This window comes from Protomyctophum parallelum (genome assembly GCF_964188405.1).
Source record: "Protomyctophum parallelum genome assembly, chromosome: 21".
In the NCBI taxonomy this organism is placed as follows: Eukaryota; Metazoa; Chordata; class Actinopteri; order Myctophiformes; family Myctophidae; genus Protomyctophum; species Protomyctophum parallelum.
Window position 1 is genome coordinate 1,392,672 of NC_139713.1, and position 27,016 is coordinate 1,419,687.

A 27,016-nucleotide genomic window follows, 5' to 3' on the forward strand; every position below is an offset into this window, starting at 1 on the left:
AGATACACGGATGACAATAAACAATTTCACAGAATATACACCACTTTGCATTAAAACAATTGGTTGTGGCATAGGCTGCATAGGCACTTATGAAACTATAGCCTAGATTTCTTTTATGGATGTGGAGGACTGGTGTTGTGAGGTGATCTTGGCGTGCGGAGATCTGCAAACTCAACACGGTGAACACGCATATAATAATAATAATAATATAAATGAGGGCTGAGGCTGATTAAGTTAGCACATAACGGCCCACACTAACACGTCGAACAGATCGCCGATGTCCGGAGGTGTTTTCTGATTAAACGGTGACCGCGACGGGAACACTGAAGCGCTGTCTAGAGCTAGCGTGGACCTCATTACAGCTCGCTAGCATTGACGCTAATACTTTAGCGTTCAACACGGGAGCCTAAAAGCGGACGCACGTCACACTGGATTTCGCCCATCGGGGGGCGCTCATTGTGTTAAAGCTCTCACTCTGGCATTCACTGGGGATTCATAGAACCATGGTTACTGTCTAGTAACTACTCTCTCTCTCTCTCTCTCTCTCTCTCTCACTGTCTCTCTCTCCTGTTTCCCGTCACTGCCATCTTCAGTTCGCCAGTGGTATTACATTAGTACCTTCCCATCCCAAGCTTGCACATGGATGTCGCGTGTGTGTGTGTGTGTGTGTGTGTGTGTGTGTGTGTGTGTGTGTGTGTGTGTGTGTGTGTGTGTGTGTGTGTGTGTGTGTGTGTGTGTGTGTGTGTGTGTGTGTGTGCGTGCGTGCATACGGTGATGTCAACCAATAATAATAACACTTTATTTGTAGCACCTTTCATGACATGAAATGCAGCTCAAAGTGCTTTACAGAACAATGGAGAATAAAAAAGAAAAGCAAGGCAACGACATTAAAAAACAAGCAGTAATGCAATACAGTGAGGACATGAATAACAAAAAATAAAAGATCAATTAAAAGCAATGTTGTAGAAGTGGGTCTTGAGCTGTGCTTTAAAAATGTCTACAGAGGCTGCCTGTCGAAGGTACAGTGGGAGTTTGTTCCATGCCGTCGGCCCCTAGAAGCAAAAAGCTGCTTTCCCATATTTTTTAGTTGCCATTTTTTTAGGCAAAGCGAGCAGGCCAGCAGTGGAAGACCGTTTGGGACATATTTAGGCAGGAAGTATAGGAAGACAGAGGGGGGAGGGAGAGGGTCAACCAATAGGAAGACAGAGGGAGAGGGTCAACCAATAGGAAGACAGAGGGAGAGGGTCAACCAATAGGAAGACAGAGGGAGAGGGTCAACCAATAGGAAGACATCATAATCAAGTAGAGAGTTAGTCGAGCCCACACTGTTTCTTCAGGAACAATATTTTCTATTGATTTTTATTTTATAGATATGGTGCTCCTAGAGCTAGGGGACATGTTATTAATATTTTATAGACACTGTACCCTCCTAGAACAAGCGTAAGGACATGTTATTAATAATATTAATATATTTTATAGATACTGTACCCTCCTAGAACAAGCGTAAGGACATGTTATTAATAATATTAATATATTTGATAGATACTGTACCCTCCTAGAATAAGCGTAAGGACATGTTATTCATAATAATAATATATTTTATAGGTACGGTACCCTCCTAGAACAAGCGTAAGGACATGTTATTCATAATATTAATATATTTTATAGGTACGGTACCCTCATAGAACTCGGGGACAAGCGTAAGGACATGCTGGAGAAGAGCTGTAAGAAGTTCATGCTGTTCCGCGAGGCCAACGAGCTGCAGCTGTGGATCAACGAGAAGGAGAGCGCTCTGACCAACGAGGAGATGGGCTCGGACCTGGAGCAGGTGGAGGTCCTGCAGAAGAAGTTTGACGACTTCCAGAAGGTAGGAGACCCTTCCTCTTCATGGACATGGAGGAGGTGTCCTCTAGGTGTCCTCTAGATAGGAGGTGTCCTCTAGATAGTAGGTGTCCTCTAGGAGGTGTCCTCTACAGGGTTCTCCTCTAGGAGGTGTCCTCTACAGGGTTTTCCTCTAGGAGGTGTCCTCTACAGGGTTCTCCTCTAGGAGGTCTCCTCTACAGGGTTTTCCTCTAGGAGGTGTCCTCTACAGGGTTCTCCTCTAGGAGGTGTCCTCTACAGGGTTTGTCTCTAGGAGGTCTCCTCTACAGGGTTCTCCTCTAGGAGGTGTCCTCTACAGGGTTTGTCTCTAGGAGGTGTCCTCTACAGGGTTTTCCTCTAGGAGGTCTCCTCTACAGGGTTTTCCTCTAGGAGGTCTCCTCTACAGGGTTTTCCTCTAGGAGGTGTCCTCTACAGGGTTCTCCTCTAGGAGGTGTCCTCTACAGGGTTTGTCTCTAGGAGGTCTCCTCTACAGGGTTCTCCTCTAGGAGGTGTCCTCTACAGGGTTTGTCTCTAGGAGGTCTCCTCTACAGGGTTCTCCTCTGGGAGGTGTCCTCTACAGGGTTCTCCTCTAGGAGGTGTCCTCTACAGGGTTTTCCTCTAGGAGGTCTCCTCTACAGGGTTCTCCTCTAGGAGGTCTCCTCTACAGGGTTCTCCTCTAGGAGGTGTCCTCTACAGGGTTCTCCTCTAGGAGGTGTCCTCTACAGGGTTTTCCTCTAGGAGGTGTCCTCTAGGAGGTGTCCTCTACAGGGTTCTCCTCTAGGAGGTGTCCTCTACAGGGTTTTCCTCTAGGAGGTGTCCTCTAGGAGGTGTCCTCTACAGGGTTCTCCTCTAGGAGGTCTCCTCTACAGGGTTCTCCTCTAGGAGGTGTCCTCTACAGGGTTTTCCTCTAGGAGGTGTCCTCTAGGAGGTGTCCTCTACAGGGTTCTCCTCTAGGAGGTCTCCTCTACAGGGTTCTCCTCTGGGAGGTGTCCTCTACAGGGTTTTCCTCTAGGAGGTCTCCTCTACAGGGTTTTCCTCTAGGAGGTCTCCTCTACAGGGTTCTCCTCTAGGAGGTCTCCTCTACAGGGTTCTCCTCTAGGAGGTCTCCTCTACAGGGTTCTCCTCTGGGAGGTGTCCTCTACAGGGTTCTCCTCTAGGAGGTCTCCTCTACAGGGTTCTCCTCTAGGAGGTGTCCTCTAGGAGGTGTCCTCTACAGGGTTCTCCTCTAGGAGGTCTCCTCTACAGGGTTCTCCTCTAGGAGGTCTCCTCTACAGGGTTTTCCTCTAGGAGGTCTCCTCTACAGGGTTCTCCTCTAGGAGGTCTCCTCTACAGGGTTCTCCTCTAGGAGGTCTCCTCTACAGGGTTCTCCTCTAGGAGGTGTCCTCTACAGGGTTCTCCTCTAGGAGGTGTCCTCTACAGGGTTTTCCTCTAGGAGGTCTCCTCTACAGGGTTCTCCTCTAGGAGGTCTCCTCTACAGGGTTCTCCTCTAGGAGGTCTCCTCTACAGGGTTCTCCTCTAGGAGGTGTCCTCTACAGGGTTCTCCTCTAGGAGGTGTCCTCTACAGGGTTCTCCTCTAGGAGGTGTCCTCTACAGGGTTTGTCTCAGGGAGGTGTCCTCTCTCATCAACATGCTGTTTCTCCCTCTCAGGACCTGAAGGCCAACGAGTCTCGTCTGAGGGACATCAACAAGGTGGCGTCGGAGCTGGAGTCTGAAGGTCTGATGGCAGAGGAGGCTCCCATGGTCCAGGCTCAGGTAACCACCTCCCTAACCCATGGTAACCCTCTAACTAACCCATGGTAACCCTCTAACTAACCCATGGTCCAGGCCCAGGTAACCACCTCCCTAACCCATGGTAACCCTCTAACTAACCCATGGTCCAGGCCCAGGTTAACACCTCCCTAACCCATGGTAACCCTCTAACTAACCCATGGTCCAGGCCCCGGTTAACACCTCCCTAACCCATGGTAACCCTCTAACTAACCCATGGTCCAGGCCCAGGTTAACACCTCCCTAACCCATGGTAACCCTCTAACTAACCCATGGTCCAGGCCCAGGTTAACACCTAACTAACCCATGTTAACCCTCTAACTAACCCATGGTAACCCTCTAACTAACCCATGGTCCAGGCCCAGGTTAACACCTAACTAACCCATGTTAACCCTCTAACTAACCCATGGTAACCCTCTAACTAACCCATGGTCCAGGTAACCACCTAACTAACCCATGGTAACCCTCTAACTAGCACATGGTCCAGGTAACCACCTAACTAACCCATGGTAACCCTCTAACTAACCCATGGTCCAGGCCCCGGTTAACACCTCCCTAACCCATGGTAACCCTCTAACTAACCCATGGTCCAGGCCCCGGTTAACACCTCCCTAACCCATGGTAACCCTCTAACTAACCCATGGTCCAGGCCCAGGTTAACACCTCCCTAACCCATGGTAACCCTCTAACTAACCCATGGTCCAGGCCCAGGTTAACACCTCCCTAACCCATGGTAACCTAACTAACCCATGGTAACCCTTTAACTAACATATTAATGTCCAACTCATGTTGATTGGGTGATGTAATGGTGATGTAAAACAAACGGTGAAAACACAACACTTAAACACCATTAACAATAAAGAGACATTATGACGCACATTAAACCTGTTTATAGGAGGGGCTAGGGGAGGGGCTAGGGGAGGAGCTAGGGGAGGGGCTAGGGGAGGAGCTAGGGGAGGGGCTAGCACTGGTGAATAGCTGGAGGTTGCATGATGACAGGCTCTCAGTCAAATCTGGTCACATATATATGTGACCAGATTTATTTATATATATATATATATATATATATATATATATATATATATATATATATATATATATATATATAATTACAGTAGACTTATGGTTTATATGCAAGCCTGGTTGTTATAAATCATGCTTTATGGTTTATAATAAGTCACATTATTATTATTGTTTTGCATTTTTCAGCAACAAGAAGTGCTTGGCTCTGCTCCTGGCAAGGTTAGAACGGATGCTTGTTTATCATCGTTAATGTTGTTAATGTACATGTTAATTATGTTAATTAACATGATAATTACACCGGTCATGCTTATTGTTAATTCACATGTTAATGAACATGTTCATTATGTTAATTCACATGTTAATTACACTGAGCATGTCTCTCATTGTTAATTATGCTAATTACACTGACATTGTTATGAGCTAATCTATAGCTAGATGATTGACACGCTGTCTGTTTATTGAACAGGATGAAGCCGATTCAAAGAACCTTTCTCCATGGAAGGTATGTTCCCTGTCTCCTAAACCCTAGACCCTATATCCTACACCCTATCTCCTAAACCCTATCTCCTTCACCCTATCTCCTAAACCCTACACCCTATCTCCTAAACCCTACACCCTATCTCCTAAACCCTACACCCTATCTCCTAAACCCTATCTCCTTCACCCTATCTCCTAAACCCTACACCCTATCTCCTAAACCCTACACCCTATCTCCATGGAAATTTATTTTTCTTAGTGGTGAAGACTGCAGGTCATTTTCCTAAAATGACGTATCACTTGTTCATGATAAAAAAAACACTTCTGCTGTCGTTAACACGTCCATCCCAGACTGTTGTTTAATATCTTGATTCAATATGTTTGATGTTTCATATTCGTTTGGTCGTTGAAAACACACGTCTCTGCTTCTGGTGACGTGTGTTTCCAACCAGTCTAACGTTCATTAGAAGGACAATATCAGTCACCAGAAGCAGAGACGTGTGTTTTCAACCTGTCTAACGTTCATTAGAAGGACAATATCAGTCACCAGAAGCAGTGACGTGTGTTTTAAACCAGTCTAACGTTCATTAGAAGGACAATATCAGTCACCAGAAGCAGAGACGTGTGTTTCCAACCAGACTAACGTTCATTAGAAGGACAATATCAGTCACCATAAAGCAGAGACGTGTGTTTCCAACCAGTCAAACGTTCATTAGAAGGACAATATCAGCCACCAGAAGCAGAGACATGTTTTTTCAACCTGTCTAACGTTCATTAGAAAGACAATATCAGTCACCAGAAGCAGAGACGTGTGTTTCCAACCAGTCTAACGTTCATTAGAAGGACAATATCAGCCACCAGAAGCAGAGACGTGTGTTTCCAACCAGTCTAACGTTCATTAGAAGGACAATATCAGCCACCAGAAGCAGAGACGTGTGTTTCCAACCAGTCTAACATTCATTAGAAGGACAATATCAGTCACCAGAAGCAGAGACGTGTGTTTCCAACCAGTCTAACGTTCATTAGAAGGACAATATCAGTCACCAGAAGCAGAGATGTGTGTTTCCAACCAGTCTATCGTTCATTAGAAGGACAATATCAGTCACCAGAAGCAGAGACGTGTGTTTCCAACCAGTCTAACATTCATTAGAAGGACAATATCAGTCACCAGAAGCAGAGACGTGTGTTTCCAACCAGTCTAACGTTCATTAGAAGGACAATATCAGCCACCAGAAGCAGAGACGTGTGTTTCCAACCAGTCTGTCATGTCTGGAGTGCACAGATAGATCTGAGTTGACGTGAAAATGACTCCAGAAGTGTTTATTTAAAGTGTACTGTACCTTTCCCAGCTCACTTCCAATGTGTGTCATCAGTTCAATATGTAATAATTAGGCATGTAACGATATATCGTATATCGCGATACATCGATATTATATCCCGACTATATGTATCGATTTATTTAAAAAAAATCTATTAAAAAAAAAAAAAAAAAGGGGGGGTCTAGTGTGTGATAAGAAATGTCAGCTGTAATCATATTCCATCATATTCACATGATTTTGGAGAGAAATGAGACAGAGGCCTGGAGAGGGGAGCTGTATGTGTGTCTGTGACTGTGCCCAGGTGATGGTCGTTATTGACGCTCATTAACACATCAAGGAAGGCAATTATCTTTGCAATGTAGTTAAATAAAAATTGTGAAAAAAGCTTTGATAAATCATAAAAAATAAAAATTGGTCATTTGTCTGGAAAATCATTGTGTTGAAAATATGGTGAAAAATGGTATCGTGAACCTCATATCGTGATACGTATCGTATCGTGAGTTGAGTGTATCGTTACATGCCTAGTAATAATTGAATGACATGAGTCACTATCTGGAGGCTGACCTTGCTTGTTTCTGCTTGTGGTTATGGCGTTGACTTCCTTCATTAAAGCTGCAATCCGTGACGTCCATATTTGGAACCTTAGTTAAATCTACAGAGAAAGCAATTTCTTCAAATGAATTTTGGTATACTAGTGAATCAATGAATAGTGAATACATAAGTTTAAGCAATAAAACATTGTTTTTGTAGTAATAGGGGTAATATATACTGTATATTCAAAGATTTGCGCCTACATGTTCACGATTTTTCGAAAAATAGCAGACCTACAAGCTCATAGTGCGGCACTCGGTGCCGCGCTATGAGCTTGTAGATCTGCTATTTTCCAATAGCTTAAAGTATAACATGATGCTTTTTAAAAACACCAAAACGGGGTTCCAAAGACGATGGTCACGGCTTGCTGCTTTAAACATGGGCGTGGTCTGTAAAGAGGGGCGTGGTCTTCACAGATGGGCGTGGTCTGTAAAGATGGGCGTGGTCTGTAAAGATGGGTGTGGTCTTCACAGATGGGCGTGGTCTTTTTTGGGGGAGAAAGTCTCGCCTCTCACTGGTTGTGGTGCTCTCTGTTCTGTCCTCTCTGGTGACCTTTTGACCTTTTAGGGTGTCCGTTTGGCTGTTCAAACCACGGCCAACTTCAACACCATCAAGGTAAGAATCTCTCTCCTCCTTCCGGCTGACTTTAATACGTTTCTGACCATGAAAACTAAACTTTGCGTTTCATCGATCACATGCCATATTAAGCTGAGCACAGACGGTAGATATAAATGTAGCTATGTGCCAAATGTACTATTTATTACACTATTTACATACACTGGCTGTGTGGTGTTGTGTTGTGGTAAATGGTTGTGTTGTGTTGTGTTGTGGTAAATGGTTGTGTTGTGTTGTGTTGTGGTAAATGGTTGTGTTGTGTTGTGTTGTGGTAAATGGTTGTGTTGTGTTGTGGTAAATGGTTGTGTTGTGTGCGTTGTGGTAAATGGTTGTGTTGTGTACGTTGTGGTAAATGGTTGTCTTGTGTTGTGGTAAATGGTTGTGTTGTGTTGTGTTGTGGTAAATGGTTGTGTTGTGTTGTGTTGTGGTAAATGGTTGTGTTGTGTGCGTTGTGGTAAATGGTTGTGTTGTGTTGTGTCGTAGGAGCTGAACAACCGTTGGCGGTCGCTGCAGCAGCTAGCGGAGGAGAGGAGCAACATGCTAGGCAGCGCGCACGAGGTGCAGCGTTTCCACAGGTACAGGAAAACATGCCCTTATATGGGCTGTTTGACCCATTCTGGGCGGGGACCCCTTTTGGTGTTAGCATCATGTTATGCTTTAGCTATTGAAAAATAGCAGATCTACAAGCTCGTGGGCTTGTAGGTCTGCTATTTTTTGAAAAATCGAAGAACGACTATATATAGAAACATGGGGTTTTCAGGAAACTGTCAGGATGTAGAAGACATTTATACAATCTGATCTCGGGTCAGAATGGGTTGACAGTGTTTGTGTGACCCTTGACCCCCAGGGACGCTGACGAGACCAAGGAGTGGATCGAGGAGAAGAACCAGGCTCTGAACACGGATAACTACGGCCACGACCTGGCCTCGGTCCAGGCTCTGCAGAGGAAACACGAGGGCTTCGAGAGAGACCTGGCCGCCCTGGGAGACAAGGTGACCGCACGCACACACACACACACACGCACACACACACACACACACACACACACACACACTGAGACCTGGCCGCCCTGGGAGACAAGGTGACCGCACACACACGCACGCACACACACACACACTGAGACCTGGCTGCCCTGGGAGACAAGGTGACCGCACGCACACACACGCACACACACACACACACACACACACACACACACACACTGAGACCTGGCCGCCCTGGGAGACAAGGTGACCGCACACACACGCACGCACACACACACACACACACACTGAGACCTGGCTGCCCTGGGAGACAAGGTGACCGCACGCACACACACGCACACACACACACACACACACACACACTGAGACCTGGCTGCCCTGGGAGACAAGGTGACCGCACGCACACACGCACACACACACACACACACACTGAGACCTGGCTGCCCTGGGAGACAAGGTGACCGCACGCACACACGCACGCACACACACACACACACACACTGAGACCTGGCTGCCCTGGGAGACAAGGTGACCGCACGCACACACACACACGCACACACACACACACACACACACACACACACACACACACACACACACACACACTGAGACCTGGCTGCCCTGGGAGACAAGGTGACCGCACACACTATAGTAACCTTTATATAACCCGGGTGCTGTGAATAGGTGAACCATAGTAACCTTTATGTAACCCGGGTGCTGTGAATAGGTGAACTATAGTAACCTTTATGTAACCCGGGTGCTGTGAATAGGTGAACCATAGTAACCTGTCTGTAACCCGGGTGCTGTGAATAGGTGAACCATAGTAACCTGTCTGTAACCCGGGTGCTGTGAATAGGTGAATTCTCTGGGGGAGACAGCAGAGCGGCTCATCCAATCACATCCCGAGGCTGTGGACGACATCCAGGAGAAGTGCACGGAGCTGAACGCGGCGTGGAGCGCTCTGGTTGGACGAGCCGACCAGAGGAAGGACAAGCTGGGGAACTCCCACGACCTGCAGCGCTTCCTGTCCGACTTCAGGTGAGAGACATGCCCACTTCCTGTCCCAGGTCCTAGGGAGGTGAGAGAGAGAGAGAGAGAGAGAGAGAGAGAGAGAGAGAGAGAGAGAGAGAGAGAGAGAGAGAGAGAGAGAGAGAGAGAGAGAGAGAGAGAGAGAGAGAGAGAGAGAGAGAGAGAGAGAGAGAGAGAGAGAGACAGAGAGACAGAGAGACAGAGAGACAGAGAGACAGAGAGACAGACAGAGACAGACATTATAATTAGGGCTAGGACTTTAACGCGTTAATTGAGATTAATTAACTACAGAAAAATGTACGCGTTTAAAAAAATGTACGCATTTAATCGCACCTGTCAAGCTGACCTCGATGCGAAACATACTGAAGCAGCAATAAGCGTGGAAGTCCGTGTTCAGACAATGGTCTGCCCCCCAGCCCCCCCACCCCATGTGAAATGATATAATGTGGTTTAACAACGTTCAGCCGGGCTGACGTCTTAGCCCGGCCGTGAGAGTGTCTGCTAAATGCGTCCGTTGTTAACTGTTGCTTTATTGGGGCGACTGTGGCTCAAGAGGTAGAGCAGGTCGTCCAATGATCCGTGGGTCGGCGGTTCGAATCCCGGCTCCTCCTCCTGTCTACATGTCGATAAAGGCGCTATATAAATGCACCATTTACCATTTATTCATGATTCCACAGAAATGTATTTATAATTCTGATGTCATGGATCAATGTATTTATCATTCTGATGTCATGGATCAATGTATTTATCATTGGTTTAATGGATCAATGTATTTATCATTGGTTTAATGGATCAATGTATTTATCATTGGTTTAATGGATCAATGTATTAATTATTGGTTCTATGGATCAATGTATTAATTATTGGTTTAATGGATCAATGTATTAATTATTGGTTTAATGGATCAATGTATTAATTATTGGTTTAATGGATCAATGTATTCATTATTGGTTTAATGGATCAATGTATTAATTATTGGTTTAATGGATCAATGTATTAATTATTGGTTCTATTCCTCCAGAGACCTGATGTCGTGGATCAATGGCATTCGAGGACTGGTGTCGTCTGAGGAACTGGCCAAGGACGTGACTGGAGCTGAGGCGCTTCTAGAGAGACACCAGGTAACCCTAACCCTAACCCGATTATATAGAGACCAGGTGAGGATTATATAGAGACCAGGTGAGGATTCTATAGAGAGACCAGGTGAGGATTATATAGAGACCAGGTGAGGATTATGTCATGTGAAAGCAGGGAATCATAGCTTCAAATTGAAATATTGGTTGTTCAGTTTGACCCACCAGTTTAGGAGATATGGCTTATAGAGTAATGACTGGCAGAGAAACAGAGAGTTGACAAAACAGGCTTGAAAAGGTTCACTTCTGTGGACTCTAACATTACACCTAGCTACATGTTTAAGCATTTATTTCATATTTACATGTCTTCTGTAGACTCTAACATTACACCTATAGCTACATGTTTAAGCATTTATTTCATATTTACATGTCTTCTGTGGACTCTAACATTACACCTATAGCTACATGTTTAAGCATTTATTTCATATTTACATGTCTTCTGTGGTCTCTAACATTACACCTAGCTACATGTTTAAGCATTTATTTAATATTTACATGCCTTCTGTGGTCTCTAACATTACACCTATAGCTACATGTTTAAGCATGTATTTCATATTTACATGTCTTCTGTGGTCTCTAACATTACACCTAGCTACATGTTTAAGCATTTATTTCATATGTACATGTCTTCTGTGGTCTTTAACATTACATCTAGCTACATGTTTAAGAATGTATTTCATATTTACATGTGGATTTCAGCTCTGATGTTTATTCCAGACATGCTCTAGTATGTGAAGAGTCTGTCTGTGATATTAACTCATTTATTATTCCAGACATGCTCTAGTATGTGAAGAGTCTGTCTGTGATATTAACTCATTTATTATTCCAGACATGCTCTAGTATGTGAAGAGTCTGCCTGTGATATTAACTCATTTATTATTCCAGACATGCTCTAGTATGTGAAGAGTCTGTCTGTGATATTAACTCATTTATTATTCCAGACATGCTCTAGTATGTGAAGAGTCTGTCTGTGATATTAACTCATTTATTATTACAGACATGCTCTAGTATGTGAAGAGTCTGCCTGTGATATTAACTCATTTATTATTCCAGACATGCTCTAGTATGTGAAGAGTCTGCCTGTGTTATGAATTAACTCATGTAATATCTCCAGGAGCATCGCACGGAGATCGACGCGCGCTCCGGGACCTTCCAGGCGTTCGAGCAGTTCGGCCAGCAGCTCCTGGCCCGCGGCCACTACGCCAGCCCGGAGATCCAGCAGAAGCTGGAGGCTCTGGACCAGGAGAGGGCGGACCTGGAGAAGGCCTGGGTCCAGAGACGCATGATGCTGGACCAGTGTCTGGAGCTGCAGGTGTGTACCAGTACAGGGTTAGGGTTAGCCTGGGTCCAGAGACGCATGATGCTGGACCAGTGTCTGGAGCTGCAGGTGTATACCAGTACAGGGTTAGGGTTAGCCTGGGTCCAGAGACGCATGATGCTGGACCAGTGTCTGGAGCTGCAGGTGTATACCAGTACAGGGTTAGGGTTAGCCTGGGTCCAGAGACGCATGATGCTGGACCAGTGTCTGGAGCTGCAGGTGTGTACCAGTACAGGGTTTCTCTCCGTGACATCCAGAAATACAACATGTGAGAAGCACAGATCTGCTGTTTTTCAGCAGATGAAGTTTAAAATAACGGTTCAAGTGGTTAACCCCGTTCTAGCCTCGGTACCAGGCTTTCATTTTTGTTGGTGCAAAAATGTAAAGCCTGGAGGAACGCATTGGCCGCTCTGGTCTAAATGTAAAGCCTGGAGGAACGCATTGGCCGCTCTGGTCTAAATGTAAAGCCTGGAGGAACGCATTGGCCGCTCTGGTCTAAATTAAAGCCTGGAGGAACACATTGGCCGCTCTGGTCTAAATGTAAAGCCTGGAGGAACGCATTGGCCGCTCTGGTCTAAATTAAAGCCTGGAGGAACACATTGGCCGCTCTGGTCTAAATGTAAAGCCTGGAGGAACGCATTGGCCGCTCTGGTCTAAATGTAAAGCCTGGAGGAACACATTGGCCGCTCTGGTCTAAAAGTGGGAGTCAACCCTTCCGGGTGGGCGTCGCTCCAAATGATGTGACGTAGCGCTGCACTAGGGGGGAGAGGAGGGGCCGGGGGTGACGGACAGATCGATGAGATCCAATCAGGGCGTGCGCAAATCTGAGCCGCGACCCGCCCCTCTAGACCAGAAACCTAACACGTTAGCTCAGGCTAACCCCGTTCTGACCCGAGATCAGATTCTATAAAAGTGTCTTCTACATCCTGACAGTTTTCTGAAAAAGCATGTGTTTCTATGTCAGTCGTTCTTCGATAAAAAAAAAAATAGCAGACCTACAAGCTTCATTTGACCCCCCCAGGCGTTCAACTGGGGTCAGGGAGGAACTCCTTATATGGTCAGCACCCCCTCTATAGTAGAGAGGATTATCACAACGGAACAAAAAAAAAGATTGATATTTGAATAATAATAATAATAATAAAACTTTATTTGTATAGCACCTTTCATGACATGAAATGCAGCTCAAAGTGCTTTACAGAACAATGGAGAATAAAAGAAAAGCAAGGCAACGACATTAAAAAACAAGCAGTTACAGTGAGGACATGAAAAATAAAAAATAAAAGATCAATTAAAGGCAATGTTGTAGAAGTCTGAATGAAGTGACATCACTGAATATACCTTTTAAAACTATATGTTGTATGTATGTGATGTATATCGCCATGCTTTTTGATCTTGCTTAACGTAAGTCGCTCTGGATTAAGAGCGTCTGGTTAATGCCTGTGTGTGTGTGTGTGTGTGTGTGTGTGTGTGTGTGTGTGTGTGTGTGTGTGTGTGTGTGTGTGTGTGTGTGTGTGTGTGTGTGTGTGTGTGTGTGTGTGTGTGTGTGTGTGTGTGTGTGTGTGTGTGTGTGTGTGTGTGTGTGTGTGTGTGTGTGTGTGTGTGTGTGTGTGTGTGTGTGTGTGTGTGTGTGCGTGCGTGCGCGTGTCTCAGCTCTTCAACAGGGACTGTGAGCAGGCAGAGAACTGGATGGCCGCCCGTGAAGCCTTCCTGGTCAGCGACGATAAGGGAGACTCTCTGGACTCTGTGGAGGCTCTCATCAAGAAGCACGAGGACTTCGACAAGGCCATCAACGTCCAGGTCATCTTAGTCACCTGACCATATGTCTTAGTGTTGGTTTAGTTATACAGTCTCTGGAAGAGTCTTCATCTTAGTCACCTGACCATATGTCTTAGTGTTGGTTTAGTTACAGTCTCTGGAACAGTCTTCATCTTAGTCACCTGACCATATGTCTTAGTGTTGGTTTAGTTACAGTCTCTGGAACAGTCTTCATCTTAGTCACCTGACCATATGTCTTAGTGTTGGTTTAGTTACAGTCCACTAAATGCCATACGATTTAAGTCGACTAAATCTGCAGTTGATTTAGTCGACTGAAATGTATTTTGGCGGTGCCTTGCTGCCGTCATAATGAGTGTTTTATTTTTTACCCTTGCTGGAAATAGCTGATCTACAAGCTCACAACGTTGTGAGCTTGTAGATCGGCACCAATCAACATGATTCTGAAAAAGCTATGTTTCTATGTCAGTCGTTCTTCGATTTAATTTCTTTTAGCAGACCTACAAGCTCGGGTTAGGGTTAGCTTGTAGATCTGCTGTTTTTAAATAGCTAAGGCACAACGTAATGCTAGTAACACCAAAAGGGGTTCCCGCCCCAAAATGGGGTTAAAAGCTATAATGTGACACGGATGCGTCCTCGGGTCTCAATGGGGCTAAACAATGTGTGTGTGTGTCTATACAGGAGGAGAAGATCGCCGCTCTGCAGTCGTTCGCCGACCAGCTGATCGGAGCCGACCACTACGCCAAGCCCGACATCTACAACCGCCGCAACGAAGTGCTGGACCGGTACGGAACGTTCACGTCCCGCAGTGTGCTACCCTGTGGAACGTTCACGTCCCACAGTGTGCTACCCTGTGGAACGTTCACGTCCCGCAGTGTGCTACCCTGTGGAACGTTCACGTCCCACAGTGTGCTACCCTGTAGAACGCCACAGCTAGCCTAGCGTAGCCTAGCCTAGGCGCTCTCTAGTCACACAGTTCATATATACATGCTCTCTCTAGTCAAACAGTTCATATATAAATGCTCTCTCTAGTCACACAGTTCATATATAAATGCTCTCTCTAGTCAAACAGTTCATATATAAATGATCTCTCTAGTCAAACAGTTCATATATAAATGCTCTCTCTAGTCAAACAGTTCATATATAAATGCTCTCTCTAGTCACACAGTTCATATATAAATGCTCTCTCTAGTCAAACAGTTCATATATAAATGCTCTCTAGTCACACAGTTCATATATAAATGCTCTCTCTAGTCAAACAGTTCATATATAAATGATCTCTCTAGTCAAACAGTTCATATATAAATGCTCTCTAGTCAAACAGTTCATATATAAATGCTCTCTCTAGTCAAACAGTTCATATATAAATGCTCTCTCTAGTCACACAGTTCATATATAAATGCTCTCTCTAGTCAGACAGTTCATATATAAATGCTCTCTAGTCAAACAGTTCATATATAAATGCTCTCTCTAGTCAAACAGTTCATATATAAATGCTCTCTCTAGTCAAACAGTTCATATATAAATGCTCTCTCTAGTCAAACAGTTCATATATAAATGCTCTCTCTAGTCAAACAGTTCATATATAAATGCTCTCTCTAGTCAGACAGTTCATATATAAATGCTCTCTCTAGTCAAACAGTTCATATATAAATGCTCTCTCTAGTCAAACACAGTTCATATTTAAATGCTCTCTCTAGTCAAACAGTTCATATATAAATGCTCTCTCTAGTCAAACAGTTCATATATAAATGCTCTCTCTAGTCAAACAGTTCATATATAAATGCTCTCTCTAGTCAAACAGTTCATATATAAATGCTCTCTCTAGTCAGACAGTTCATATATAAATGCTCTCTCTAGTCAGACAGTTCATATATAAATGATCTCTCTAGTCAAACAGTTCATATATAAATGATCTCTCTAGTCAAACAGTTCATATATAAATGCTCTCTCTAGTCACACAGTTCATATATAAATGCTCTCTCTAGTCAAACACAGAACTCATAAATGCTGCTATGCTCTCTCTAACCACACACAGAACTCATATAAAGGCTGCTATGCTCTAACCACACACAGAACTCATATAAATGCTGCTATGCTCTAACCACACACAGAACTCATATAAATGCTGCTATGCTCTCTCTAACCACACACAGAACTCATAAAGGCTGCTATGCCCTCTTGTCACACACAGGTGGCGCCGTCTGAAGGCGCAGATGATCGAGAAGCGCTCCAAGCTGGGCGAGTCTCAGACGCTGCAGCAGTTCAGTCGAGACGTGGACGAGATCGAGGCGTGGATCAGCGAGAAGCTACAGACGGCCACGGACGAGTCCTACAAAGACCCCACCAACATCCAGGTACCCCTAATACCCCCCTAAACCCCCTAATACCCCCCTAAACCCCCTAATACCCCCCTAAACCCCCTAATACCCCCCTAAACCCCCTAATACCCCCCTAAACCCCCTAATACCCCCCCTAAACCCCCTAATACCCCCCTAAACCCCCTAATACCCCCCCTAAACCCCCTAATACCCCCCCTAAACCCCCTAATACCCCCCTAAACCCCCTAATACCCCCCTAATACCCCCTAATACCCCCCTAAACCCCCTAATACCCCCCAAACCCCTACAAGCACTGAGAGAACTTGACTACGGTAGCGGCGGTTTCCCTTATGTTTTCGAGACCACCGACGAAGGTCTGAGGACCGAAACGTTTGCCTTTTAATTGCACTTTGAGCACAGAGCGCTTTATGAGCATGATAAAATAAAAGGGAAAAAATGTTTTCTTAAGTGTCGGTTTAAGGAGTTTTACTTCTTTTTTTGTATAAGGTGAGCGAGTCTTTTTCTGTCAAAGTTTACATACATACATTACCTTTTATCCACCCGACACTGAAACATAATCCATCGACAGCCAGTATCCACGCCTACCGTACATGCATACATACGTCCAGCCGACCACAATACTTGTACGCTCTGTTTGCGCAAGTAATAAATGTGATAACTGTACCGTAGCCCCCCCCCCGCCCCCCCCCCCCCCCCCCGTCTCTATAATGTTTATATAATTACTCTAGACTGAACCTGTCTTGTTTTATCTCTTCCTAGCTGTCCAAGCTGTTGGTAAGTTGGAGTAGTGTTAACCAGCTAACTAACCCGTCCCCAAATGTTCCTGTCACACCCGTGTGTGTGTGTGTGTCTTGGCTTCTTGTTTTTAGGGTAGACCTAACCTGACTCGGGCCAGATGGTGGCTCACTGCTGCCACCATCTGGCAGAGTCAGGTTATGGTAGACCCTTCATCCATCCATCCATCCATCCATCCATCCATCCGTCCATCCATACGTCCTCAGTTTGTCCCTCTAGTGCAGTGTTTCCCAAACCTTTTCATGCCAAGGACCCCCAAATTGTCACCAATCAGCCCCGCGGACCCCCATTTGAAAAACATATGCCAGGGACCCCCAATAAGAGAAGAATGTTACGGCTCTAGCAGTGATTCTCAACCCGTTTAATTTCAATGATCCTCAGTTTGACGTGCATTCGTCTACGGACCCCCATTTATTCATTTATATTCCTGGGACCCCCATTTTAGTATTATTGTAAAATCAATGTTAATGTAACTCTTGAGAGTGTACAAATGGAACCAAATGCATTAGTACACTCTCAGAGTTATAAACCCATGAGGGTCCATTTGGTCCCAAACTATCATTTAGCTGGGGACCCCCCGGAACTCCCTCAAGGACCCCTGGGGGTCCCCGGAACACACTTTGGGAAACACTGCTATAGTTAGGGAAGGTTTGCCAAATGTGTGACCAAATCTGCAACATCACTGTTTACCACTAGCTTTCTTTAACAGACGTGTTCATAGAGGCGTCTACTGTCACCGTTCAATGTGTCACGGTAAATGCCACCCGCTGTCGCAATTAAGCCCATATATGGAGATCCCTGATGCCGTCAATATTAGTATATGGATATATATGTTAGAACCTGTTCTGACATTCCATATGTTGATCCTTCCCCATCCATCCTTCCTCTCTGATGTCTCCCTGTTGACTGATACCTGTCCATTTAAACTCTAGACGGGCCTGTTGACTGATACCTGTCCATTTAAACTCTAGACGGGCCTGTTGACTGATACCTGTCCATTTAAACTCTAGACGGGCCTGTTGACTGATACCTGTCCATTTAAACTCTAGACGGGCCTGTTGACTGATACCTGTCCATTTAAACTCTAGACGGGCCTGTTGACTGATACCTGTCCATTTAAACTCTAGACGGGCCTGTTGACTGATACCTGTCCATTTAAACTCTAGACGGGCCTGTTGACTGATACCTGTCCATTTAAACTCTATAGACGGGCCTGTTGACTGATACCTGTCCATTTAAACTCTAGACGGGCCTGTTGACTGATACCTGTCCATTTAAACTCTAGACGGGCCTGTTGACTGATACCTGTCCATTTAAACTCTAGACGGGCCTGTTGACTGATACCTGTCCATTTAAACTCTAGACGGGCCTGTTGACTGATACCTGTCCATTTAAACTCTAGAGACGGGCCTGTTGACTGATACCTGTCCATTTAAACTCTAGACGGGCCTGTTGACTGATACCTGTCCATTTAAACTCTAGACGGGCCTGTTGACTGATACCTGTCCATTTAAACTCTATAGACGGGCCTGTTGACTGATACCTGTCCATTTAAACTCTATAGACGGGCCTGTTGACTGATACCTGTCCATTTAAACTCTATAGACGGGCCTGTTGACTGATACCTGTCCATTTAAACTCTATAGACGGGCCTGTTGACTGATACCTGTCCATTTAAATTCTAGACGGGCCTGTTGACTGATACCTGTCCATTTAAACTCTAGACGGGCCTGTTGACTGATACCTGTCCATTTAAACTCTAGATGGGCCTGTTGACTGATACCTGTCCATTTAAACTCTATAGACGGGCCTGTTGACTGATACCTGTCCATTTAAACTCTAGACGGGCCTGTTGACTGATACCTGTCCATTTAAACTCTAGACGGGCCTGTTGACTGATACCTGTCCATTTAAACTCTAGACGGGCCTGTTGACTGATACCTGTCCATTTAAACTCTAGACGGGCCTGTTGACTGATACCTGTCCATTTAAACTCTAGATGGGCCTGTTGACTGATACCTGTCCATTTAAACTCTATAGACGGGCCTGTTGACTGATACCTGTCCATTTAAACTCTAGACGGGCCTGTTGACTGATACCTGTCCATTTAAACTCTAGACGGGCCTGTTGACTGATACCTGTCCATTTAAACTCTAGACGGGCCTGTTGACTGATACCTGTCCATTTAAACTCTAGACGGGCCTGTTGACTGATACCTGTCCATTTAAACTCTAGACGGGCCTGTTGACTGATACCTGTCCATTTAAACTCTATAGACGGGCCTGTTGACTGATACCTGTCCATTTAAACTCTAGACGGGCCTGTTGACTGATACCTGTCCATTTAAACTCTAGACGGGCCTGTTGACTGATACCTGTCCATTTAAACTCTAGACGGGCCTGTTGACTGATACCTGTCCATTTAAACTCTAGACGGGCCTGCCGGCGAAAACTAGACTTCTCAACAGGCCCGAAAATGAAGGCCCGGCCCTCCCTGGGACCCTCATCAAACCCTGTACACTCGAGATGTACTGGCACCTTTTTTGCACAAAAAACACTCCCTGGGGCTAAAAACAATGGCCACTTTATTGTTATGACGGCTATGGACACATTTTTGCCCAAATTCAGCGATGATAGTTGGACACGGTTGAACACATTGAGTGTGAATAAAGCTATTGGTAAGCATTGATTTGGCTTATTGATCACATTGATCACACGTTTGGCTAACCTTCCCTAACTACCCATCAGTTTGTCCAGCTTCTGTTTTGTGGGCTTTTTTCATAGAGTTAATTTGTTTCCAGCTTTTTTGGTCCAAGCTCATTGTTTTGTGTGTTTCGTTACTATTGTAGATCCATTGTGTGTGTGTTTTTGTAGATCTGTTTTGTGTGTCTGTAGATCTGTTTTGTGTCATTAGATCTGTGTTGACATCACATGCAGATAATTGATGGTTGTGGCCTTTTTTATGTTCTTTATTTGTCTTAGTTTCTTTTGTCTTAGTTATTTTTAGTTTTCCCTGAGGTTTGGTCACCTTATAAAGTTGTGTCAGTGGTTTGGTGGAATGTCTGAAATTTTGTGATAATTTTTGATCATTTCTTGTGGGGTCGGTTGACTATTACGTCACGTGGAAAGATCATTTTGCGGTCGTCTCAAATCATTTGCGATTTGGGGGCGATGGTGTAACGACCGAGACGGGCCTGATGGGGGCGATGGTGTAACGACCGAGACGGGCCTGACGGTGAAGCGATTTTTAAAGTGACCCATTCCTCCTGTAGGTGGCGCTGCAGCTGCGCTCCGTTCAGCCATTCTGTGGCCACTTCCTTGTCTTTTGTGTCCTCTTTGTGTTGTCATCGCCACATTATTGTCTTCTAGGGTTTTAGACGGATTCCTAGTAAAAATATACTTAGTTAAAAATGCATCCCCATGTCGATAATTGGATTAGATTTTGCCCACAATTCCATGCGGTATTGATGTTGGTACCATTTGGAGAGTTAACAGGCAAACGTTGATCAAAATAACAATTCTTCTAGCTCTTGAGAGTGTAAAATGGACCCGTATGGGTCAATTTTCGCTTTACGCTCTCAAGGGTTACAGATCTAATAAGGGTCCATTTGGTTACCAACTCTCCATCATTTAGCTGCGTGGGGACCACCTGGAACCTTCTCAAGCACTACCGGTGGTCCCCGGACCACCTGGAACCTTCTCAAGGACCACCGGTGGTCCCCGGACCACCTGGAACCTTCTCAAGGACTACCGGTGGTCCCCGGACCACCTGGAACCTTCTCAAGGACCCCTGGTGGTCCCCGGACCACCTGGAACCCCCTCAAGGACCACTGGTGGTCCCCGGACCACCTGTTGAGAACCACTGGTTAAACCCAAAGCTTCCTGTCTGTCTCACCTCCCGTGTCCATGTGACTTCCTGTCTGTCTCACCCCCCGTGTCCATGTGACTTCCTGCCTGTCTCACCCCTGTGTCATGTGACTTCCTGTAGAGCAAGCATCAGAAGCACCAGGCGTTCGAGGCGGAGCTTCACGCCAACGCGGACCGCATCCGCGGCGTCATCGACACGGGCAACGCCCTGATCCAGAGGGGAGCCTGCGCCGGGAGTGAGGACGCTGTCAAGGTACGGTACTGACGCAACGGTACGGTACGGTACGGTACTGACGCAACTCATCATCCATTCCCTTCATCCCGTCTTCAACCGCTTATCCGTAGTCGGGTCGCGGGGGCAACAGCTCCACCACAGTGCTCCAGACTTCCCTCTCCAGAGCAACATTAGTGACTTCCTCCTGGGGGATCCCCGAGGCGTTCCAAGGCCAGTGAGTCGATGTGTTTCCTCCAACTGCGCCTCGGTCTGCCCCGGGGTCTCCTCCCAGTGGGACGTGGTCCTTGGTCTGCCCCGGGGTCTCCTCCCAGTGGGACGTGGTCCTTGGTCTGCCCCGGGGTCTCCTCCCAGTGGGACGTGGTCCTTGGTCTGCCCCGGGGTCTCCTCCCAGTGGGACGTGATCCTCGGTCTGCCCCGGGGTCTCCTCCCAGTGGGACGTGATCCTCGGTCTGCCCCGGGGTCTCCTCCCAGTGGGACGTGGTCCTCGGTCTGCCCCGGGGTCTCCTCCCAGTGGGACGTGATCCTCGGTCTGCCCCGGGGTCTCCTCCCAGTGGGACGTGGTCCTCGGTCTGCCCCGGGGTCTCCTCCCAGTGGGACGTGGTCCTTGGTCTGCCCCGGGGTCTCCTCCCAGTGGGACGTGATCCTCGGTCTGCCCCGGGGTCTCCTCCCAGTGGGACGTGATCCTCGGTCTGCCCCGGGGTCTCCTCCCAGTGGGACGTGATCCTCGGTCTGCCCCGGGGTCTCCTCCCAGTGGGACGTGATCCTCGGTCTGCCCCGGGGTCTCCTCCCAGTGGGACGTGGTCCTTGGTCTGCCCCGGGATCTCCTCCCAGTGGGACGTGCCTAGAGGACCTCCCTAGGAAAGCGCCCGAGAGGCATCCTAAACAGATGCCCGATATCAAATTATCAATTACCCTTATCGATAAGGGTATCAATTAATTGATAATTGATACCCTTACAATTTAGGCATTTAGCAGACGCTCTTAATCCAGAGCGACTTACAATAATCAAGAACAAAAGCATGGGAATACATCACAAAAGCATTTATCATAAAACATGCGTTTAAGCTAAGAAAGTAACAGTGGAATATCTATATTATGAGACTATACATATAAACTATATATATACTACTATGCTATACATATGTACTATGGCGTGCTATGACTATATACAATGCAATTACTGTATAGTGCCGTCTACATAACATGCTTATCGATAGATTAACTGGTTAATTGATAAGCTGCGTTTTTTTTTTTTTAAGAAGGAGAATTCTCCTTTTGGTCTTAAAAAAAAAAAAAAGCCTGAGTCTGTAATTTCTAAACAAAAGCCCTTGAATATGATAGGATCACTGTGTTGTGTTGTGCAGGCTCGACTCGCTGCCCTGGATGATAGGGACTTTAAGCAACGACGGTTTTCAGGACGGCTACGCTAGGCAGAAGCACGGCGGCTACTGACGCCGTAGCCGTAGCTGTCAAAATCGCTAATCGTTTTTCTTTTAAACACCGCGTCGCACGTCAGCTATACTTGCCAATCTTGCTTAATTCCTAATTAATTCTTAGGCACTGGACATGAACAGCATGCAGTGGAAAGAGGAAGGTGCTGGAGCAATCTGTGTTGTTCCAAAACCGTTTTAATGAACATGGTTAATATGCATCAGTGTAAATGTTAGACAGCTATAATTTCAATAAACATGGTTATGACATGTGCGTTGTTGCTTAAAGTCCCTAATGACCAGTGCGTTGCGTTGTGTTGTGAATCTGATCTCAGGTCAGAATGGGTTAAAGTCCCCAATGACCAGTGCGTTGTGTTGCGTTGTGTTGTGAATCTGATCTCAGGTCAGAATGGGTTAAAGTCCCTAATGACCAGTGCGTTGCGTTGTGTTGTGAATCTGATCTCAGGTCAGAATGGGTTAAAGTCCCCAATGACCAGTGCGTTGTGTTGCGTTGTGTTGTGAATCTGATCTCAGGTCAGAATGGGTTAAAGTCCCTAATGACCAGTGCGTTGCGTTGCGTTGTGTCGTGCAGGCTCGACTCGCTGCCCTGGACGAGCAGTGGCATTTCCTGGTAAACAAGTCTGCGGAGAAGAGCCAGAAGCTGAAGGAGGCCAACAAGCAGCAGAACTTCAACACCGGCATCAAGGACTTTGACTTCTGGCTGTCCGAGGTGAGTAAGACCCCTGTTGGTCTGACATCAGAGACTTTAAGACCCTGTTGGTCTGACATCAGAGACTTTAAGACCCTGTTGGTCTGACATCAGGGACTTTAAGACCCTGTTGGTCTGACATCAGGGACTTTAAGACCCCTGTTGGTCTGACGTCAGAGACTTTGAGGACGATTCTACAAATTCCTTCTAAATCTTGACAGTTTTCAGAAAACCCTATGTTTCTATGTGAAGGACCCCCAGAATTATCTGCATTTGGCCGCCATCTGAAAATATGTTGTTCCAGGGACCCCCCAGAAGTAAAGATGTTGTAATAATGCCTGTCGTCCTCTAGGTGGAAGCGCTTCTGGCCTCTGAAGATTATGGCAAAGATCTGGCGTCAGTGAACAACCTTCTGAAGAAACACCAGCTGCTGGAAGCAGACATCTCTGCCCACGAGGTACCCTAACCGTACCACGAGGTACCCTAAGGGTACCACGAGGTACCCTAACGGTTTTCTGGAAGAAAATAATAATAATAAAACGTCTCAATCTGCCGCCGCAACATTCAGAAACGTACATCTGACGTCAGCGGGCGGGGGATGTTTTTAAACGTTGGTTTGGGTGCTGATGATCGCGTCGAAGATTATTTTCCTGCCATCTACGAACATATTCGGACCCCCTACTAGCCTGATGTCCAGCCTGGTGTTAACGTGTTGTCGCCTCTCCTAACGACCAGGCCGACATGCTGATGTCCAGCCAGATGTTAACGTGGTGTCGTCTCTCCTCCTATAGGAGCGTCTGAAGGACCTGAACGGTCAGGCCGACAGCCTGATGTCCAGCCAGGCCTTCGACACGACGCAGGTGAAGGACAAGCGCGACGCGGTCAACGGCCGCTTCGCCAAGATCAAGAGCATGGCGGCCGGCCGGCGCGCCAAGCTCAACGAGTCCCACCGCCTGCACCAGTTCTTCAGGGACCTGGACGACGAGGAGTCCTGGATCAAGTGAGAGTCTTGACCTGAAACCTAACGCTCACCCTTATTTCTGACCCGAAACCTAACGCTCACCCTTATTTCTGACCTGAAACCTAACGCTCACCCTTATTTATGACCTGAAACCTAACGCTCACCCTTATTTCTGACCTGAAACCTGAAGCTCACCCTTATTTCTGACCTGAAACCTAACGTTTACCCTTATTTCTGACCTGAAACCTAACGCTCACCCTTATTTCTGACCTGAAACCAAACGTTTACCCTTATTTCTGACCTGAAACCTAACGCTCACCCTTATTTCTGACCTGAAACCTGAAGCTCGCCCTTATTTCTGACCTGAAACCTAATGCTCACCCTTATTTCTGACCTGAAACCTAACGCTCACCCTTATTTCTGACCTGAAACCTGAAGCTGACCCTTATTTCTGACCTGAAACCTGAAGCTGACCCTTATTTCTGACCTGAAACCTAACGCTGACCCTTATTTCTGACCTGAAACCAAACGTTTACCCTTATTTCTGACCTGAAACCTGAAGCTGACCCTTATTTCTGACCTGAAACCTAACGCTGACCCTTATTTCTGACCTGAAACCTAACGCTGACCCTTATTTCTGACCTGAAACCTAACGCTGACCCTTATTTCTGACCTGAAACCTAACGCTGACCCTTATTTCTGACCTGAAACCTAACGCTGACCCTTATTTCTGACCTGAAACCTAACGCTGACCCTTATTTCTGACCTGAAACCTGAAGCTGACCCTTATTTCTGACCTGAAACCTGAAGCTGACCCTTATTTCTGACCTGAAACCTGAAGCTCACCCTTATTTCTGACCTGAAACCTGAAGCTGACCCTTATTTCTGACCTGAAACCTAACGCTCACCCTTATTTCTGACCTGAAACCTGAAGCTGACCCTTATTTCTGACCTGAAACCTAACGCTGACCCTTATTTCTGACCTGAAACCTGAAGCTCACCCTTATTTCTGACCTGAAACCTAACGCTGACCCTTATTTCTGACCTGAAACCTAACGCTGACCCTTATTTCTGACCTGAAACCTAACGCTGACCCTTATTTCTGACCTGAAACCTGAAGCTCACCCTTATTTCTGACCTGAAACCTAACGCTGACCCTTATTTCTGACCTGAAACCTAACGCTGACCCTTATTTCTGACCTGAAACCTAACGCTGACCCTTATTTCTGACCTGAAACCTAACGCTGACCCTTATTTCTAACCTGAAACCTGAAGCTGACCCTTATTTCTGACCTGAAACCTAACGCTGACCCTTATTTCTGACCTGAAACCTAACGCTGACCCTTATTTCTGACCTGAAACCTAACGCTGACCCTTATTTCTGACCTGAAACCTAACGCTGACCCTTATTTCTGACCTGAAACCTAACGCTGACCCTTATTTCTGACCTGAAACCTAACGCTGACCCTTATTTCTAACCTGAAACCTGAAGCTGACCCTTATTTCTGACCTGAAACCTGAAGCTCACCCTTATTTCTGACCTGAAACCTAACGCTCACCCTTATTTCTGACCTGAAACCTGAAGCTCACCCTTATTTCTGACCTGAAACCTAACGCTCACCCTTATTTCTGACCTGAAACCTAACGCTCACCCTTATTTCTGACCTGAAACCTAACGTTTAACCTTATTTCTGAATAAAATAAATGCCTAAATTGTACCCTGGTGTGGTCCACCCATAATATTAAAGTAATCTGGTGTGGTCCACCCATAATATTAAAGTAATCTGGTGTGGTCCACCCATAATATTAAAGTACTATGGTGTGGTCCACCCATAATATTAAAGTAATCTGGTGTGGTCCACCCATAATATTAAAGCACTGGTGTGGTCCACCCATAATATTAAAGCACTATGGTGTGGTCCACCCATAATATTAAAGTAATATGGTGTGGTCCACCCATAATATTAAAGTACTCTGGTGTGGTCCACCCATAATATTAAAGCACTATGGTGTGGTCCACCCATAATATTAAAGTACTCTGGCGTGGTCCACCCATAATATTAAAGCACTGGTGTGGTCCACCCATAATATTAAAGTATTCTGGTGTGGTCCACCCATAATATTAAAGTACTCTGGTGTGGTCCACCCATAATATTAAAGCACATCAGGTCTGGTTCACCCATATTAACGCTGGTCTCCCCATCCCTCCAATCAGAGAGAAGAAGTTGCTAGTGAGCTCGGAGGACTACGGACGTGATTTGACGGGAGTTCAGAATCTGAGGAAGAAGCACAAGAGGCTGGAGGCAGAGCTGGGGGCTCACGAACCAGCCATTCAGGTTAGAGCAGGGGCGGGGCTTGGGGCTCACGAACCAGCCATTCAGGTGAGAGCAGGGGCGGGGCTTGGGGCTCACGGACCAGCCATTCAGGTGAGAGGAGGGGCGGGGCTTGGGGCTCACGGACCAGCCATTTAGGTGATAGGAGGGGCGGGGCTTGGGGCTCACGGACCAGCCATTCAGGTGAGAGGAGGGGCGGGGCTTGGGGCTCACGGACCAGCCATTCAGGTGACACTAAGCGCAGGGTTCCCCAATTAGCGCCCCGCGGGGCGCCCCCTTGTGGCCCACGGAAGAATTTCCAAAAAATCTGGGGTCCCAGATATAAATGGCATTAAATTGGGGTCAGTAGCCTCTGCATGTCAAACTGGGCATCCTTTTCAAATGGGGTCTGGCCCTGAACATTAATTTCAGGGCAAGACCTCGACCTCGCGCGTGCAGACTCGGCCCCCAGCCTGGT

At 46.3% G+C, this 27,016-nt stretch overlaps 1 protein-coding gene across 3 annotated transcripts in view; it reads left to right on the forward strand.

Moving 5' to 3' along the window:
- sptan1 (spectrin alpha, non-erythrocytic 1) overlaps positions 1 to 27,016 on the forward strand; it is a 112,981-nt gene that overhangs the window by 59,369 nt on the left and 26,596 nt on the right. For 2 of the 3 annotated variants that reach the window (XM_083794258.1, XM_083794259.1), the window contains exons 23-41: positions 1,669 to 1,867; positions 3,508 to 3,612; positions 4,837 to 4,869; positions 5,117 to 5,152; positions 7,605 to 7,652; positions 8,136 to 8,227; positions 8,500 to 8,644; positions 9,492 to 9,673; positions 10,686 to 10,785; positions 11,912 to 12,109; positions 13,766 to 13,912; positions 14,570 to 14,673; positions 16,083 to 16,245; positions 16,990 to 17,004; positions 21,013 to 21,144; positions 23,149 to 23,286; positions 23,618 to 23,722; positions 24,057 to 24,265; positions 26,442 to 26,562. In XM_083794258.1, coding sequence (XP_083650384.1) covers positions 1,669 to 1,867; positions 3,508 to 3,612; positions 4,837 to 4,869; positions 5,117 to 5,152; positions 7,605 to 7,652; positions 8,136 to 8,227; positions 8,500 to 8,644; positions 9,492 to 9,673; positions 10,686 to 10,785; positions 11,912 to 12,109; positions 13,766 to 13,912; positions 14,570 to 14,673; positions 16,083 to 16,245; positions 16,990 to 17,004; positions 21,013 to 21,144; positions 23,149 to 23,286; positions 23,618 to 23,722; positions 24,057 to 24,265; positions 26,442 to 26,562 — 2,272 coding nt within the window. The remainder of the gene's footprint in view (positions 1 to 1,668; positions 1,868 to 3,507; positions 3,613 to 4,836; positions 4,870 to 5,116; positions 5,153 to 7,604; positions 7,653 to 8,135; positions 8,228 to 8,499; positions 8,645 to 9,491; positions 9,674 to 10,685; positions 10,786 to 11,911; positions 12,110 to 13,765; positions 13,913 to 14,569; positions 14,674 to 16,082; positions 16,246 to 16,989; positions 17,005 to 21,012; positions 21,145 to 23,148; positions 23,287 to 23,617; positions 23,723 to 24,056; positions 24,266 to 26,441; positions 26,563 to 27,016) is intronic. The other variant, XM_083794260.1, reaches the window with a different exon arrangement.